General features: G+C 40.8%; 1 protein-coding gene across 1 annotated transcript in view; it reads right to left on the reverse strand.

Annotated features, from left to right (window-relative positions):
* Positions 1-16,448, reverse strand: part of TANGO6 (transport and golgi organization 6 homolog) — a 186,650-nt gene extending 170,202 nt beyond the window's left edge. Inside the window, exons 1-3 of the mRNA XM_007198182.3 lie at positions 16,317-16,448; positions 2,087-2,727; positions 25-141 (exon numbers count right to left, since the gene is read on the reverse strand). Coding sequence (XP_007198244.2) covers positions 25-141; positions 2,087-2,727; positions 16,317-16,413 — 855 coding nt within the window. The 5' untranslated portion in view covers positions 16,414-16,448. The remainder of the gene's footprint in view (positions 1-24; positions 142-2,086; positions 2,728-16,316) is intronic.
* Between the last annotated feature and the right edge of the window lie 732 nt (positions 16,449-17,180).

Below are 17,180 nucleotides of genomic sequence, written 5' to 3' on the forward strand. Positions count from 1 at the left end.
ACAAGAGTCCCCAGGCATGCATACCTGGGGTGGTCCTCCCTGGAGGATAAGTAATTCTCGGACTGCTAATGGCTGATACACTTGATCCAAGATGTCTCTCAGAGCCTTCCTAGATAGGGCTCTTTCGTCTTCGGTTAACACCTAAAAGAAACACGTATTTGGCTTTTGTGGAATACAAACTAGGCAGGCAATAGAAGGCAATGCTTTGCAATACTGAACAAAGATGCTTGTAAGGGGAGAGGGAGGCAAGCTTCTTTTGCCTCTTGATTTCCTTCTACCTGGAGGAAGCTATAATACTGAACCACTCCTGGCCCTCTCTCCATCCCCTCACCCACTTCCAGGCAGGAGATCGCACTGATTTATCTGATTGGTGAGTCCTGGCACGCACAGATGAGCTCGCTCCTCTTCTATCTCTTGGGAGCGAGCACACGTTCTGTTCTGCTCTTCCCTGCCGTAGACTTTTCAGGGGCATGTCCCCTGCCAAGGGGCAGAAGGCGCTGCAGTTTTCTGGCACTCTTTAAAACTGGGTGAGAAGTGTGTCTAATTCTGGAATGCACTGTTAGGAGACCCATTTGTCTCCCTCTATATACCTTCCAACTCTGCCTTTATGAGTAATAAAGGGGACATTTTGACTTGTCATCTCGTACTGTTAACTGCCTTTTAATTGATTCAGAACTTGGGCAGTAAAGAAGGGTGTTATTTAATTGGGCCCCGTCTCTGAGCCTCAAGAGACTGTCCCCCTTTGGTAACCTCACAGTCAAGCTCTCAGAGAGCCTTGCCCCTTACAATTTAGCAAACTGCAGTACAGGTGCTGCTTAGAGCAGCAGCTATTGCTGGGACTTGTCCAGCTTCGTAGTGTACACCCGCCGTGTCTCCCCTTCTCCTCCCACCCCCTCACTTGGTCCTTTCTTTGTGTTTCTCTTTTCTTTTCTCTCCTCTGTCTGAGACCCCTGGGCACTGCTTAGCGCTAGCAATAGTAATTCCAGAACCCCCATCTCAAGGAAGTGCAAGCAGCAGGCACTGATAGAGCTGTCAAGATTCACACCCTGCTGTAAAGAGCACAGAGCTCTGCCCCACAAAATGTAAGTGCACTGGGGGAGCTCATAATTTCGTGTCACTACTCGGGTGACAATGGCTTTTAAATGTTTTCTGTTTTGTTTTGTTTTGTGAGCATAGGCAGAAGAGGGAATAGAAGAGGAGAACAAACAGAAAAGGAACAAGTTGGAGGGTGACATAGAAAGGTGACAGAGAAATGAGGTGAGTGGGCATTATGAAATATGGCTGCAGCAGCAAAGGAATTACCCCACGTGTGACCCTGGATACATTTATATCTTAACAGCTTCTCCTGGTTAGGCTCCTGTGCTGATGCTGGTGGTCCTCTCGTGGGGGAGTAGTGGTCACTGCTATGTTATACTTGTGAGCCTTGTCTCCCCAATTACTGTGTGAGCTGTTTGAGAAAAGGACCACGTCTAATGCTTCTGTAACCTCCACAGCACCTTTATAGTCCAGACACTCAAATCCTTACTGACTGTCAGCAAAACACAGGCACATACCCTTGTCATCTAATAATAACAATGAACACTGATTGGATTGTGCAGTGTACCCAGTGCTTTGCATACTTTATCTCCCTTAATCCTCCCAAGAACTTAATGAAGGAGGTGTGAATAGTTTAATGTTAATATTAATGGTAATAACTTTTTGATGAGCACTACTGGGGATTGGGCTAGGTACTTTACACACATTATCCTTAATCCTCACAGCCACCTTGCAATTATTAAACACATTTTACAAAAGAGGAAACAGAGGCTCAAAGAAATAGCCTGCAACAGCTGTTTCAAAAAATGGCTAGAAGGGACAGGTGAAATGGACTCCCCAGGTGTGAAAGGACTAGTATTTAATAAATGAAAGCTCCAACCCCCTATAAAGATTCATCTATCCACCAGAGATACTTGGACATTTAATAAAAATTCTAGATCTTTCCATCAGCACTTTTCCAAAGAACTAAGACTGTCTTTTATAGCAACTACACACAAGTATACACACATATTCACACAGACTCTCACACACTCTCTCAACGTATGTTTACCTCTTCCTCGGGATTTAGCGGTTTTCTCTTGGTTGGGCAGAATCCCAGCTGGCACAGACCTGCTGCGATATCCCCAAAATGGCGGCAGAAAATCAAGCTCCCCAGAGATGCATGCTGAGCAACATTTAGGAGGACCTTGCAGCTGGTGTACAGTCTCCGGGGTGCACTGGGGGCAGCACTGAGACACACCACGTCCTGAACAACGGCACCAAACTCAGTCCTGTATCTCACAGGGACTCCAACACCAGGTATAAGATAGGGGCAGACACCCAAGGTAACTACAAACTGCAAAACTGACTGGACAGTCTTTTGCTGTGAGATACTAAGTGTATCCGGGCTCAGGGCAGGAGCAGCTTCTGGAGTCCTTGGGTTGGGTTTACCTGGATTGAACTCAACTGCAAGGCGGATCATGGTTTCCTTCAAGCACAACAGCAACAGTAAGGTTTGGGAAGTAAAACGCCAGGTGACATCCATACAGTCTTGTCGCCATTCTGCCTCATTAGCAATTTCATCCCTTAGGAGTTTCAATTTCTTCCAGTGAGGATCCTTCAGAAACTTGTCCTCCAAAGCAGACAGGTTAGATTTTAAAGTAGTCAACAGGACATCATGTTTTGTGATCTGTAGTGAACTTGAGCCCGATCCTTTTGAAGAAAGATAAAGGAAATTACATACATGGAAAACAAATTGTACTTCCCTCCATGTGGAATGCCTTGCCCACTCCAGTTCATCCTCTGAGGCCTGGCTCAGATGTCATTACTTCTAGAAAGGTGTCCCCAGTTGTGCCACCCCAGCCTAGGCAGAATTCAAGACTACATTCCCTGCCTTCCCATAGCACTTTGGATGTAGTTAGGATAGTGTACCTAACACATTATACCTCTTCTAGTTTGTTTCTGAGGGCAGAGGCCAGGTCTTAATCAACTTACTGGGCTTAAATTGTAGCCAGAACAGAAATCTAAAAAGCTAAACATTTTACCACAGAAGGTTCATTCAGTCAAACTGTTCTAGATCCCAGGGATAAAGGACAAAACGAAGTCCTTTCCCTCATGGAACTTAAATTCTAGTGAGGCAGATCACAGAATATAGACAAAGGGTGCAGACAGATTAATTTAATCACATTCCCCCCAAAATATATATTCTCAATTTTTCCTGAACTTTCTTAAAATGGTCTTTACTGCCCTCTCCCGGTGAAGGAGCTCATACACACTCTCAGCAGTTGACATCCTTGCTGACTCACTCCTTGAAACACTCCTCTCTCGGTTTCTGGGACAGCAAGCACCCTTTCCTGGTTTTCCTACTACCTCCATGGCCATCTTGCAATGTCTCCTCTGCTGGCTTCTTTTCCTCTACCAGATATCAAAATGCTCCAAGGCTGGTCCTGAACTCTGCACTCTCTTCCTCGACAATCTTATTCAGGCCCAGGTCTTTAAAAATGATCTATAAGCTAACAGCTCCCAAATTTACATGTCTACCCTCTAAGTTCCAGGGACATATTTCCAACTGCTGAATGAAATCTCCACTTGGATGTTTTTAGGCATTTCAAATTCAACAAACTGTTGATTCTCACGAGTACCTTTCACTCCCTACTACAATCTAACCAGGTTACTAACTGGTTACATCTCCATCCTTTTCCTTTTCCCTTTTATCCAATCCATCACCAAGTCTTGTCTGTTCTGCTTACTAAATGTTTCTCAAATTCATTCAATTTTCTCCACATCACCACTACAACCTTTCTCTAAGCCATGAACATCTTTAAACTGAACTACGGCAGCAGCCTCTTAACTGGTTTCCCTACTTACACTCCTCCTCTCCCAAAAGTCTACTTTTCACACATCAGATTTTCTTAATATTTAAAATAGATTTCTCTTGGTGGAAGTGTGCACATACACTCCTGATGTGTATATACCTTAAGTGGAAATGCTGAGTCATAGGTATCTAGAAGTCTCAATCTAAATATTATCTTCTCGGGGGTGGCCTTCCTTGACCAATCTAAAAGCCATGCCCCACACTATTAACTCTGTGATACCACCCAATTTCTTTTCTCTGTAGTACTTATCACAATCAGTAATTATTTTATTGGTGTTTATTTTCTTTCTTCTCTATCAGAGTTTAAACTTAATGAGGGTAAGCACTATGTCTCTCTTGTTTGGTCTGTGCTTTGCATAGTACATAAAGTAAGCTCCAAATGAGTATTTGTTAGTTGATTGAGTAAAAGAATGAATGAAGAGAGTACTTAATAAAGATCTCCTTAGGACTTCCCTGGTGGCACAGTGGTTAAGAATCTGCCTGCCAATGCAGGGGACATGGGTTCGAGCCCTGGTCCGGGAAGATCCCACATGCTGTGGAGCAACTAAGCCTGTGCGCCACAACTACTGAGCCTGCACTCTAGAGCCCGTGAGCCACAACTACTGAGCCCACGTGCCACAACTACTGAGCCCACGTGCCACAACTACTGAAGCCCGTGCACCTAGAGCTGGTGCTCCACAACAAGAGAAGCCACTGCAATGAGAAGCCTGTGCACTGCAATGAAGAGTAGCCCCCGCTCGCCGCAACTAGAGAAAGCCCACATGCAGCAACGAAGACCCAATGCAGCCAAAAATAAATAAATAAATTTATAAAAAATAAAAAAATAAAGATCTCCTTAAAACTCCTATAAGACCAAAAAAAAAAAAAAACTCCTATAAGACCAACCCTCCCACAAGATAACAACTATCAACTCTGGACAAAATGTAAAAAGCAAATATCTGAAGGTGCCTGAAGGTGACAAAAGTGAGCAAAAACTAGGGAAGGCACTCAGAAGGGAAAAACAGCATTGAGTAAGTTTCCTGCTTTTTCTTGCCTTTTAGTCTGGGGTTAGGCCTCAGCATAGCTAAAATTCTAAGAGAAACCCATTGTCTTACGGGCTTGAGAACCAAAGCACAGAATTCAGGGCAACTACAGCAGGTGGAAAATAAGAAGAGAAATATCAGAAAGGATAGAACCAGAGAGGAAGAGCCCCCAATTCTATATAAACTGTGCCCAAATCTCTGGCTAATCTATGAACTAAGCATGTGTGGGAAGAACTTCAAATAGGTCAGCTAAGATTAAAAGAACTGAAAAGGGGCTTCCCTGGTGGCGCAGTGGTTGAGAATCTGCCTGCCAATGCAGGGGACACGGGTTCGAGCCCTGGTCTGGGAAGATCCCACATGCCGCAGAGCAACTGGGCCCGTGAGCCACAATTACTGAGCCTGCGCATCTGGAGCCTGTGCTCCGCAAGAAGAGAGGCCGCGGTAGTGAGAGGCCCGCGCACCGCGATGAAGAATGGCCCCCGCTTGCCACAACTAGAGAAAGCCCTCGCACAGAAACGAAGACCCAACACAGCCATAAATAAAATAAATAAATAAATAAAATTAAAAAAAAAAAAAAAAAAGAACTGAAAAGAGTTGCTGCCCACCACAGAAGAGACAGAGCTTGGAGTACGAATCAGTCAAGTTAATTGCCTACTTTAAAACAAAACAGGGCTTCCCTGGTGGCACAGTGGTTGAGAATCTGCCTGCCAATTCAGGGGACACGGGTTCGAGCCCTGGTCTGGGAGGATCCCACATGCTGCGGAGCAACTGGGCCCGTGAGCCACAACTACTGAGCCTGCGCGTCTGGAGCCTGTGCTCCGCAACAAGAGAGGCCGCGATAGTGAAAGGCCCACGGACCGCGATGAAGAGTGGCCCCCGCTCGCCACAATTAGAGAAAGCCCTCACACAGAAACGAAGACCCAGCACAGCCAAAAATAAATAAATAAATTTATAAAAACAAAACAAAACAAAACAAAACAGGGATTCTCTGGTGGTCCAGTGGTTAGGACTCTACACTTTCACTGCTGAGGGCGCAGGTTCAATCCCCGGTCGGGGAACTAAGATCCCACAAGCCATGAGGTGCAGCCAAAAAAGAAAAACAAAACAAAACAAAAAAAATCAATACTCTCTGGAGGACTATAACAGAATCCAGAGTTTCAACAGCATATCCTACACGATGTCCATTATACAATCCAAAAGTTCTAGACAGATAAAGAAACATGAAAACATGACCCACCTCAAGAGAAAGACAATCAATGGAGACTGATCCTAAATGACCCAGGTGTCAGACTGAACAAAGACTTTCAAGCAGCTGTTGTAACTATGTTCAAGGACATGATGGAGGGACTTCCCAGGGATCCAGTGGTTAAGACTCTGCACTTCCACTGGAAGAGACATGGGTTTGATCCCTGGTTGGGGAACTAAGATCCCACATGCCACACGGCACGGCCAAAAAAAAAAAGGATGTGATGGAAAGTACTCATTATGAATGAACAAATAGGGACTCTCAGCAAAAAAGTAGAAAGTATTTTTAAAAACCCACATGGAAATACTAGAATTTAAAAATAAAATACTGAAATTTTTAAAAAAATCAATTGATGTACTTAACAGCTTTGAGATGACCAAAAAAAAAAAAAAACTGAACTTGAAGATATATCCCTAGAAATTATCCAATCTGAACAACAAAGAGAAAAACATTTTAAAGAAATAGAGCCTTAGGATCTGTGAACAATATCAAATGATCTATTTGTAATAAAATAGATAACTAGAATAAAAGGAGAGGAGAGAAAATGGAGCACAAAAGGATTTGAAGAAATAATGACCAAAAATTTCCAAAATTTAGTGAAAAAAACATAAATTTACAGATTCAGTAAGCTCAGTGATGCCCAATCAGGATAAGTAGAAAGAAAATAACATCTACACATATTATAGTCAATTGTTAAAACCAGAGATAAAGAGAAAATCTTGAAAGCAATGAATGCTAAAAGATAGCAGAAAAACATCTTTAAAGTGCTGACAGGGGGGAAAAAACCTGTCAACTCACTCTTCTATATCCAATAAAAAGTAACCTTCAAAAATGAAAGTAAAATGAAGACATTTTCAGAACAATGAAAACTAAGATAACTGACTGCCAGCAGATCTGGAATACAAAGAAATGTTAAAGAAAGTTCTTCAAGCTGAAGGAAAACAGTACCAGATGGAAACTTGGATCTTCAGCAAAAAAGGAAAAGCATCAGAAATGGTAAATATGTGGGTAAATATAAAAGACTAATTTTTTCCTCTTAATTTCTTTAAATATATGTAACTGTCTAAAGCAAAATTTGTAAAATTGTATTATGGGATTTATAACTTACATAGATAAAATAAACATGAAAACTACAGCATAAAACCTAAAAGGGGTGGGGAGCTGTAAAAGGACCCTTATAGTTGCAAGGTTTTTACGAGTTCTGTGAAGTAGTACAATATTAATTCTAAGCAGATTGTGAAAAATTAAGGATGTACATTGTAATCCCAGGATGACTACTAAAAACATAATATGAAAAGGTGGGTTATGGTTATAAAACCATAATAAAATGCTGAAAATATAAATGAATTCAAGCAGCAATAGACTTCAAAACTAAGGTTAATATATCTTCTAAGAAAGGATAAAAATGCAATTGATGGTAACTAAAAGGGTGTTCAACAATGCGTTATTTATAATAGTGTAAAATTAGAAATACATGTTGAGTAAATTATGGTCTACCTGTATCCAACGTACTATGTGTATATGTAATATTTATTTTGTTTATTATTTTCTCTCCACCAACTAGAATAAAAACTCCTTGAGGACAGGGATGTTGCTGTTTTGTTCACTGCTGTACTCTTGCCTGGAACAAGGCCTGTCTGACACACAGTTGCTGTTCAAAATAAGTAGTTACTGAATGAATGAAAAATGGATTATTTGAAGCCATTAAACTATGTTGAACATTATTTAATGACATGTTCACTAAATATATTCTAAAGTGAACAGAGTATGAAACACTACATGGGCAAAAGATATGAACAGTTTACAGAAAAAGAAATGCAAATTGCTCTTAAACATGAACATATGATCAACCTTGCTCCTAAGAGAAAAGTAAATTAAAACTATACTGAAATATCACTTCCCATCTATCAAGTGGCTAAAATCCAAAAGTTTTTATAACACATTTTGTGTTTTACAGAAACACACACTCTCATACATGGCTGGTAAGGGGCTAAAATGGTACATCCCTAAGAAGAGAAATTTGGCAATATCTAGCAAAATTACATAAGCATTTAACCATTGGCCCAGCAATCCCTCTTTTAGGAATCTATCCTAAGATAGATACACAGGCAAAAACGCAAAGTGACATATACACAAAGCTACTCATTGCCATATTGTTAGTTAGGCAGCAGTAGGGGAGGGATGGGGTTGAATCAAAGTGTGCTTTGTTTTGCAGAAACTGACTGTTAAATCATTAAATCTCAGAAAGTTCCAGATACCAGCTGTCCTAAAAAGGTTACAACACATCCAACAAGATACTACAGTACAAGCAAACACCCAAGCACCCGCTTGCTTGCAGTTCTGGGCAACCTGGAGTAACTGCTGCCTCATTATAATGCTTATGGATGATCATGCCTGCCGTTTCATGAATATGCATGCCCCCCAGGCTTAAACCTTCCCTGGTCCAGTGGTTAGGGGAGACAGTACTTTGAGAACTACTGTAACAAAGAACAAACCTGACTCCATACTGGAGCTATTCCTTTAGCTCTAACCTTTGTGCTCTGTTGTCTGTACTTAGTTATGCTGGCTCTGCACCTTTGTAAAAGAATGTTGCCTAGTGCCTGAAATATACATGACAGCCTTTTCTCAGTGCTCTGCCTCCCAGGCTTGACCTTTAAAGGTATAACACTTTTCCTTTCACACAGAAATAAAAAGTTGCAGAAGAGAAAATAACATTTTTCTTAGTTGGAGGTTTATAGGAACATCATGACTAGACCTATGCGGACAGCTGCAAGAATGTGGGTCTGGCCAGCACCAAGAAGTCTGCAACAACAAGCCACACCCTTTCCCCTTTTAGTATAAAAGAAGCCTGAATTCTAACTCAGGTAAGATGGTTCTTTCAGACCCCAGTCCACCATCTTCTCAGTCTGCTGGTTTTCCGAAAAAAGCCGCTATTCCCTGCCCCAACACCTGTCTCTCGATTTATTGGCCTGTCATGGGAGAGCAGTGAGCAGTAAGAGCTTGGATTCGGTAACACTATCTCCCTGACTCCTTACTTGTCTTCTGCTTTAAGAAAGTACTTGGGACTTCGCTGGTGGCACAGTGGTTAAGAATCCGCCTGCCAATGCAGGGGACATGGGTTCGAGCCCTGGTCCGGGAAGATTCCACATGCTGCGGAGCAACTAAGCCCATGCGCCACAACTACTGAGCCTGTGCTCTAGAGCCAGTGCTCCACAACAAGAGAAGCCACCGCAATGAGAAGCCCTCGCACCGCAACAAAGAGTAGCCCCCGCTCGCTGCAACTAGAGAAAAGTCCCCGCACAGCAACAAAAACCCAATGCAGCCAAAAATAATAAATAAGTAAATAAATAAATTTATTTTTAAAAAAAAGTACTTGGTGTGTTCACCGGCTAAGCACCCCAAGCAGTGGACCCACTGAGTCCAGTAAAAGTATTTCTTACATTAACAAAAGGCTTAAAACAACCCAAATATCCATTAATAGAGAATCGATGAATAAACAGTAGCATATCCACATAATTGAATACCCTGCAGCTGTAAAAGGGAAAGAGGAAGACTTCTGTGTACCACTATGCAGTGATCACTAAGACATACTGAATTTAAAAAGTAAGGCGTAGGGGGCTTCCCTGGCGGCGCAGTGGTTGAGAGTCTGCCTGACAATGCAGGGAACACAGGTTCGAGCCCTGGTCTGGGAGGATCCCACATGCTGCGGAGCAACTGGGCCCGTGGGCCACAATTGCTGAGCCTGCGCGTCTGGAGCCTGTGCTCCGCAACAAGACAGGCCGCAATGATGAGAGGCCCGCGCACTGCGATGAAGAGTGGCCCCCGCTTGCCACAACTAGAGAAAGCCCTCGCACAGAAACGAAGACCCAACACAGCCATAAGGAAATAAATAAATAAATAAATAAATAAATAAAAAGTAAGGCGTAGAAGAATGTATACAGTATGATAACTTTTGTGTTACAATGGGAAGGAACATGAAATATATTATTTGTTTTTATTTTTTAAAAAAGCAGTGGAAAAACAAATTAAAAATTAACTAAAATGAGTTGTCTATAGAGAGAGGGAGAGATCAGTGGGGAGGAGATAGGGATGAGTTTTAGAGTTTTCCTTTTGGAGCCCTGTATTTTTTTTCATAGTTAAAAAAATTAAATCAAAAAGAAAATTCAAAATATCCCTAAAAATAAAAAACAAATGAACCTAATCTATACTTTATGTCCAAGGTTGTCAAACTACAATCTACAGGTCAAATCAGGCCCACCACCTATTTCTACAAGTAAAGTTTTATTGGAACATAGACATGCTATTTATTTACATATTATCTTTGGCTGCTTCCGAGCTACAACAGCAGAGGTAAATAGTTGTGACAGAGACAGTATTGATCACAAAGCCCAAAATATTTACTGCCTGCTTCTTTACAGAAAAAGTGTGCCAACTCCTACTCTAAACCAAGTCAGCAGCACAACCACACAGAGAATTATTTCAAGTGACTTGAAATATAGAACTTTGTACATCCTGAGGACAAAAGCAAACAAACAAAAATCCCTTAGAAACAGCAGGTGTGTTGATGATAGTAATGTAGGATTTGTTTTTTAAAATATTATATGCATGTGTGAATATATTATATATGAATATGTAACTATATATTTGTGTGTATATATATGAAATAAGTAAATAACTACATTAATTTCATTAGGAACCAATATTTTCAGATAAGAGAAAAAAATACAAAGAAAAATATAAAATATAGTAAAGAAGAATGGCTAGGTGGACAAATACATGTTAAAGAATCTAGGTCATGGTATACAAATTTTCAAGGTAAAATTCCTTCAACTTTTCTATAAGCTTAAAATTTTTCATAATATTAGGAAAAATTTAAACTCTATAATATTTCATTTTAATTGGGAATATCAGTATGAACTCTCGCTTTGTTTTTTGTCTTCTGAAAATCCACATATTTCCTAGTTCCAATCATTGAAAAAGTTTGGAAGCAATGACACTTCAGTAGCAATAAATGTCACTAGTGTCTATCTTGTGGTCTCTAAATATCACTTTTTCTTAAAGAGATTTGTTTTCAAGAATGCAGCGAGAAATGTATAAGACAAGTCTGAGATATCTTATGCCTGAAAGCAAAGAAGCAATCAAAGACTACTAGGGTTACTAGGGTCACATCAAAGAGTCCAACAGCCAACCTGAATGGGTCCCACAGGCCACAAATGGAACAATTAGAGTATCAAGAGTAATGAGTACAGGACTTCCCTGGAGGCGCAGTGGTTGAGAATCCACCTGCCAATGCAGAGGACACGGGTTCGAGCCTTGGTCCAGGAAGATCCCACATGCTGCGACTAAGCCCGTGTGCCACAACTACTGAGCCTGGGCTCTAGAGCCTGCGCGCCTACAGCCTGTGCTCCACAACAAGAGAAGCTACTGCAATAAGAAGCCCTCGCACCGCAACAAAGAGTAGCCCCACTCGCCGCAACTGGAGAAAGCCTGCGCGCAGCAACAAAGACCAACGTGGCCATAAATAAATAAATAAATAAATAATTTTTTAAAATAATGAGTACAATAACTGAAACATGTATATACAAAAATCTATTCATAATAAAACAAAACAAAAAAATCACTCCATTGGCTACCTTTGGAGACTGCTGAGACACTAATGTATTATTCTGAAAATTGAACAATAAAAGAACAGAATGAACCTAACTTTATTAAAATATATACATGTGTGTGCATGCGTACACACATAGAAAAAGACCTCAAAAGCTATACTTCAAAGTATTAACAGTGATAATCTCTGGATGGTAGGGTTTTGGGTGATTTTTCTTTTTTGCTTCATTATGTTAAAAAATTTTTTCCACAGTGACTATGTATTGTTTCTGTACTAAAAACATATTTTAAGGTTATAAAACAGTATGCAGTATATGAGATCATTTTTGTAAACAAAAAATATATATAATTCCCAAAATTTAATCTCTGGATAGTGGGATTAAGGTCATTTTAATTTTCTTCTTTTAGTTTCTTTAATATTTTTTAAAGCTTTACTACAAGGAATATTAACTACCTCTATGAAAAGAAAAACGAACAATAACACTTTTTTTTTCAACATAGTGAGAATCAGAAGCGTAAGATTTTTCCAATATTTCTCTAGGACTGTTCAGGGCAAGTGTTCTGACCCACTGGCATGGATATCTGGTTTGTTTGGGTAATATATACCTGAAAAGAAAATGAGTGCTTTCATAGCTTGTTGCCACTAACCATTAAGATCACTAAACAATCTCTAGGTGACCTCCTGTGACTTTATAAGATGCTGGAACCCAAACATGGGACACAAAGAAAGTGACTTAAAACAAAAGCTATTAACTGTTTTCCAAGAGCCCCTTAATAAAGTAGTCTCCTCTGCCCTCTACTGGTGACAAAAATAAAATCTACTTGAAAACAAATAAGGCATTCTCTGAGAGCAGCAGTTCTCAAAGTGTGGTATAGGGTCTCAGGTTTTGAAGCCCTTCCCAAGATTCTCTCAGAAAGTCTACAAGGTCAAAACTATTTTCATATTAATACTAAGACATTATTTGCCTTTTACACTCTCGTTCTCTCTTGAGTGTACCAAGTCTGAAAAGTTCACTGATATGAGTTCAGATTCCATATTATAACTAACCTTTTAAGAAATTACCTCTTGTTGAGTTTTAAAGAGGAATAGACACAATTATCTGAAAAGATGATGGAAATCGCCTCCCTTTCCAACTACATACCTATGTGAGTATAGATTTTCTTCATCTATTTCAATCAAAACAACCTGTCATGACGAACTGAACACAGAAGCAAATACAAAAATCCAGCTCTCTTCTAGTAAGACAGACATTAAGGAGATTTGCAAAAATGTAAAACAATGCCACTCAAATGTAAAACAATGTCACTCTTCCTGCTAAGTTATTTTATTTTGCAAGATAATTTTTCATTAAAAATGTCATTATGTTAACACGTAACAGGTTACTGTTATATTTAAATAAAGTTAAAAGATTTCTCTTGAAGTCTTAATTTCTAATACAGTAAATATTGATACACATAACCCACATAAAAGCTCTTTTAAGTCCTCAACACTTTTTAACAGTGTTAGAGTGCTCAAACCAAAAAGTTTGAGATCTGAGGCCTTAAAACAATGTTTTCCAAATTACAGTCATATAGCACTTCCACGATTTTTGCCATTTATCTGAGTACCAGGTGTATTCTTAGCTTTACTTGTTTATTTCTTCAAATTAAATCATTTTTTAAACTTAAATTAGTAATAGTTAATATACTGTCCTAAGGGCTTTGTGTATTTAATTCAATCCTCACACCAACTCTGTGAGGTATGGAGTATTATATTATTATTCTTGTTTCCAGATGAGGAGACTAAGGTTAAGCTATTTGCCCCAGAGCATATTCAACTCTGGCAAGCTGGCTCCAGAACCCAAGCTCTTGATCACTACTCGATGCTTTTCAGCCTCAAAATATTTCTCTACCTACTGCCTAAAACCATCCGTATCACACTTTGGGAAATGCTGCCCTCATAAACAGTATTATTTATTCTTCCCAATCACCAATGTAAATGTCTATGCTTTGTGACATTTAAAAGCAGACTTCTTAATCTGTGCAGTAGTTTTTATTAAGTTCAAAGTACAAAGCAATATGGTGTGCAAAATTAAGGGTGATACAGCTTCATTATTTACAAATCACCAAAATTTCCAGCCCCCCACCACCACGTAATTCAAATTTAATGACAGAGTTCAACAAATATATATTTAGTGTGGAAAGTTATTTTAGGAAAACTACTGCTGAGATGACCTCAAGCAAAACTTCACTAGAACTGAAAAACCCCTTTCAAATTCTGCTTAACACACTTCCTAATAATGGAAGTGAAGATGTTATTCTTATTTGCCCCATAATTGAGAACAGAAATGGAAGGCAGGGGAAGAGAAAACACTTAATGCTGTAGAACTTTTGATGGCTCAAAAGGGAAAGACTTGGTTTCTTCCCACCTGGACTGAAGCCTTCTTTCTCTTGTAGCCTTCCCCAGCCCCATCCCTGGATAACTCCTTCTCTATCCAATTGCTACCTGTACCATCCATTCACCAACAGTATTATCCTGCCATGTTGAATATCTTTGGTCTGTATGTGGAGTACCATCTCCCCAAACAAACAAGATGCTTGAGAGCACAAGTCATTAAATAATATTTCTATCTCCAAAAGCACTGAGGATAGAATACTACATACAGTTGACTCTCAGTAAATATTACCTCAAAGGTAGTCAAAGGCAGATGAAAAGACGTTTAATCTAGCTGGATATAATTTTAGCAAATACTTTAATCTTGTCTCAACATCCTCTGTCCATTGGGAACATTTGAATACTTATTATGCACAGGTATTTTTTTAATTCCCTTAGCAGCTGATATGATAAAATAGCAGAAAGATTCACACAATATATAATAGCCTGTCTGTGCAAAATAATATCATTTTACCAAGTTACTTAAATTATTCTTTTTCAAATAGGAATGCTTGAATTCTCCTAAGCTAAATGAGTAGATGTATGGAACTCCACCACATATTTCAAATAGGAATGCTTGAATTCTCCTAAGCTAAATGAGTAGATGTATGGAACTCCACCACATACTCTCTGAGAGTTAAAGAGGGTCTTCCGATGAAGTGTATATGCTTTGTGACAGATGATTACTTCCAGACTTTTTAACTTATTTATTCCTGTTCTCAGTCATGTTCTAGACAGTTTCAGTTACTGGACAAGTAACCTCTCCATTAGCAAGTTAAAATTGTATTTTGCACAATTTTAATTGTATTTTAATTCTTCATTTGGGCAAAGTAGTATAGTTACCATACTGCAGTTGAAGGTGTCTGAATTCAAATCCTAACTCTATCACGTAGGAGACTGGCATTGTGCAATTTCTAATGTACCTGAGCCTTGGTTCCTTCATCTGTAAAATGGAATAGAAGTAACACCTATCTCATGGGATTGTTGTGAGGAAAAAAAGATACATACATAAACAGCACACTATAGGGACTGACACTTAGCAGGCACTCAATTACTCTTATTAATAACTTTTTTTTTGCCTGCACCTCACGGATTGTGCGATCTTAGTTCCCCCACCAGGGATTGAACCCGGGCCCTCCGCAGTGACAGCGCTGAGTCCTAACCACTGGACTGCCAGGAAATTCCCCATTAATAACTTCTTTTCACTTGCCGCAATTATGGTATAATGTTTCGGGAGTTTTTGTAGTTTGGGGGGCGGGGGGGGGGGGGGAAATCTCAAAATCTGAAACTGGGAACATCACCTTCATGTACCTTATTTTGCTCACGCTACAAACCCCTTCCTCCAAATTATACGCTCTAATTTATAAGTAGGGCCCTACTTCTTGCGTATCTTTCTCAAAGCTCCAGATAACATCAGAGGCTCCATACTGAATAATCCGCCTTGGTCTGAGAAGAGGGTTCGGCAGACCCTGGCTCTAGGTTCGTGTTCTGCCTCTAATTTGACCATGTGATCTTGGTCAGGTTAATCTCTTCTGTGAGCCGTGGGCGTCCTCAGCTGTAAAAGGAGAGTGCTCAGGCTACACCACTCCCAAGGTCCCTTCTAATTCTAAATTGGGAAGACCTTATCTACTCACCAGGAAAGATTAAAAGTGACTGTAAATCCCTAAATCCTCGCCCCAAAACACAGCTCAAACGTCACTGCTTCCTTTTTCTGGACTCCTTAGCACTTCGTACGAATCTCTAGTGTCCACATCTGACCCTGCGCCCTCAAGAGGCTGGGCCCTCTCTGAGGCTGTGTCTGCAGTCCCCTTACAGGGCTGCAGCAGGGACGGCTGAAATCAGGCACCCGAGATGCTTAACACAGCGCCTGGCCCAAGGTAAGCGCTCGAGATATTGTACTTGGTTAGTATCAGTATTCAACGGACCCCAGCCCTCCCTGAACCTCGGTTTCCTCAAGGGTAAAATGAGGCTGGACAGACCCTGCCCAAAGCCCCCAGGTGCGGGGCTGGGCGGCCTCAGGGCCAGAGGGGTCCCGGGGAGGGCCTGAGGGGCGCAAGCCGCAGGAAGAAGGGCAGCCCTGGAAGACCGCTGGCCCTGAGAGTCCCGGGTGCAGCCAGGCGCCGAGATCCGTCCTCTCACCTCCCGGGCTCAGCAGCAGCTTCAACGCCTCCAAAATCCGCTCCAGACCACACGTTTCCAGAACCCCGCTGCCCGCCGTCTGCCAGAGGGCCGCCATGACTGGAGTAGGACGCGCCACATGCGACCTGCGCAGGCGCCTCGGCGGACCGGCGTCGCCGCCACGTTGAGCGTGGCCGAAGCCCTAGGGGCGGGGCCCGCGGCGTGGGGCGGGGTCGACTTGGTTGGGACGGCGACCTGCACGAAGAAATCTTTTCTCGGGCCACCTGTACTCCCCGGGGGCGGGGGAAGTAAACATAGCTAACACAACTTACCTACATGCACGATTTCAGAAACAACATGTTTAACCTTTATATAATGAAAAAGGATGAGAGAAGTAGTTTAATTATGACATAATATGAATTTCAGTATGAAAATATTTGAGTAACGGAACACTGAAGGTCATAGTGAAGCAATCAGTTGCTGCACCTTCTTATAATTAAGTTTGGGTATGTAAAACAATATTCAACCGTTGAATTTCTTCATTAGTGATATTTAAAAATAAGTACTAAACACATCCATTGTGAATAGCTACAAATATTGATGATATAATTTCTTAAATGGACTCAGTTCCCAATAAAAGCTCGATCTTGGCCCTATTTACAGGCATTCCTGGAAAATTCAACGTCTATTAAAATCGTGCCCCATCAAAATTGAGTTAATATGTAAAACAGAATGCGTTGGAGATTTATATCATCGAAACAGGTTTTCACCTACATGAATCCTGGTGGGACATTCAAAAGTCATGTTGTCTGAAAGGCATGCTGCAAATCCAGGACAATGCTTCTGAGAGCAAGACTTTAGCACGCCTGCCTCTCCCTTCACTCA

Source organism: Balaenoptera acutorostrata, chromosome 19, assembly GCF_949987535.1.
Source record: "Balaenoptera acutorostrata chromosome 19, mBalAcu1.1, whole genome shotgun sequence".
In the NCBI taxonomy this organism is placed as follows: domain Eukaryota; kingdom Metazoa; phylum Chordata; class Mammalia; order Artiodactyla; family Balaenopteridae; genus Balaenoptera; species Balaenoptera acutorostrata.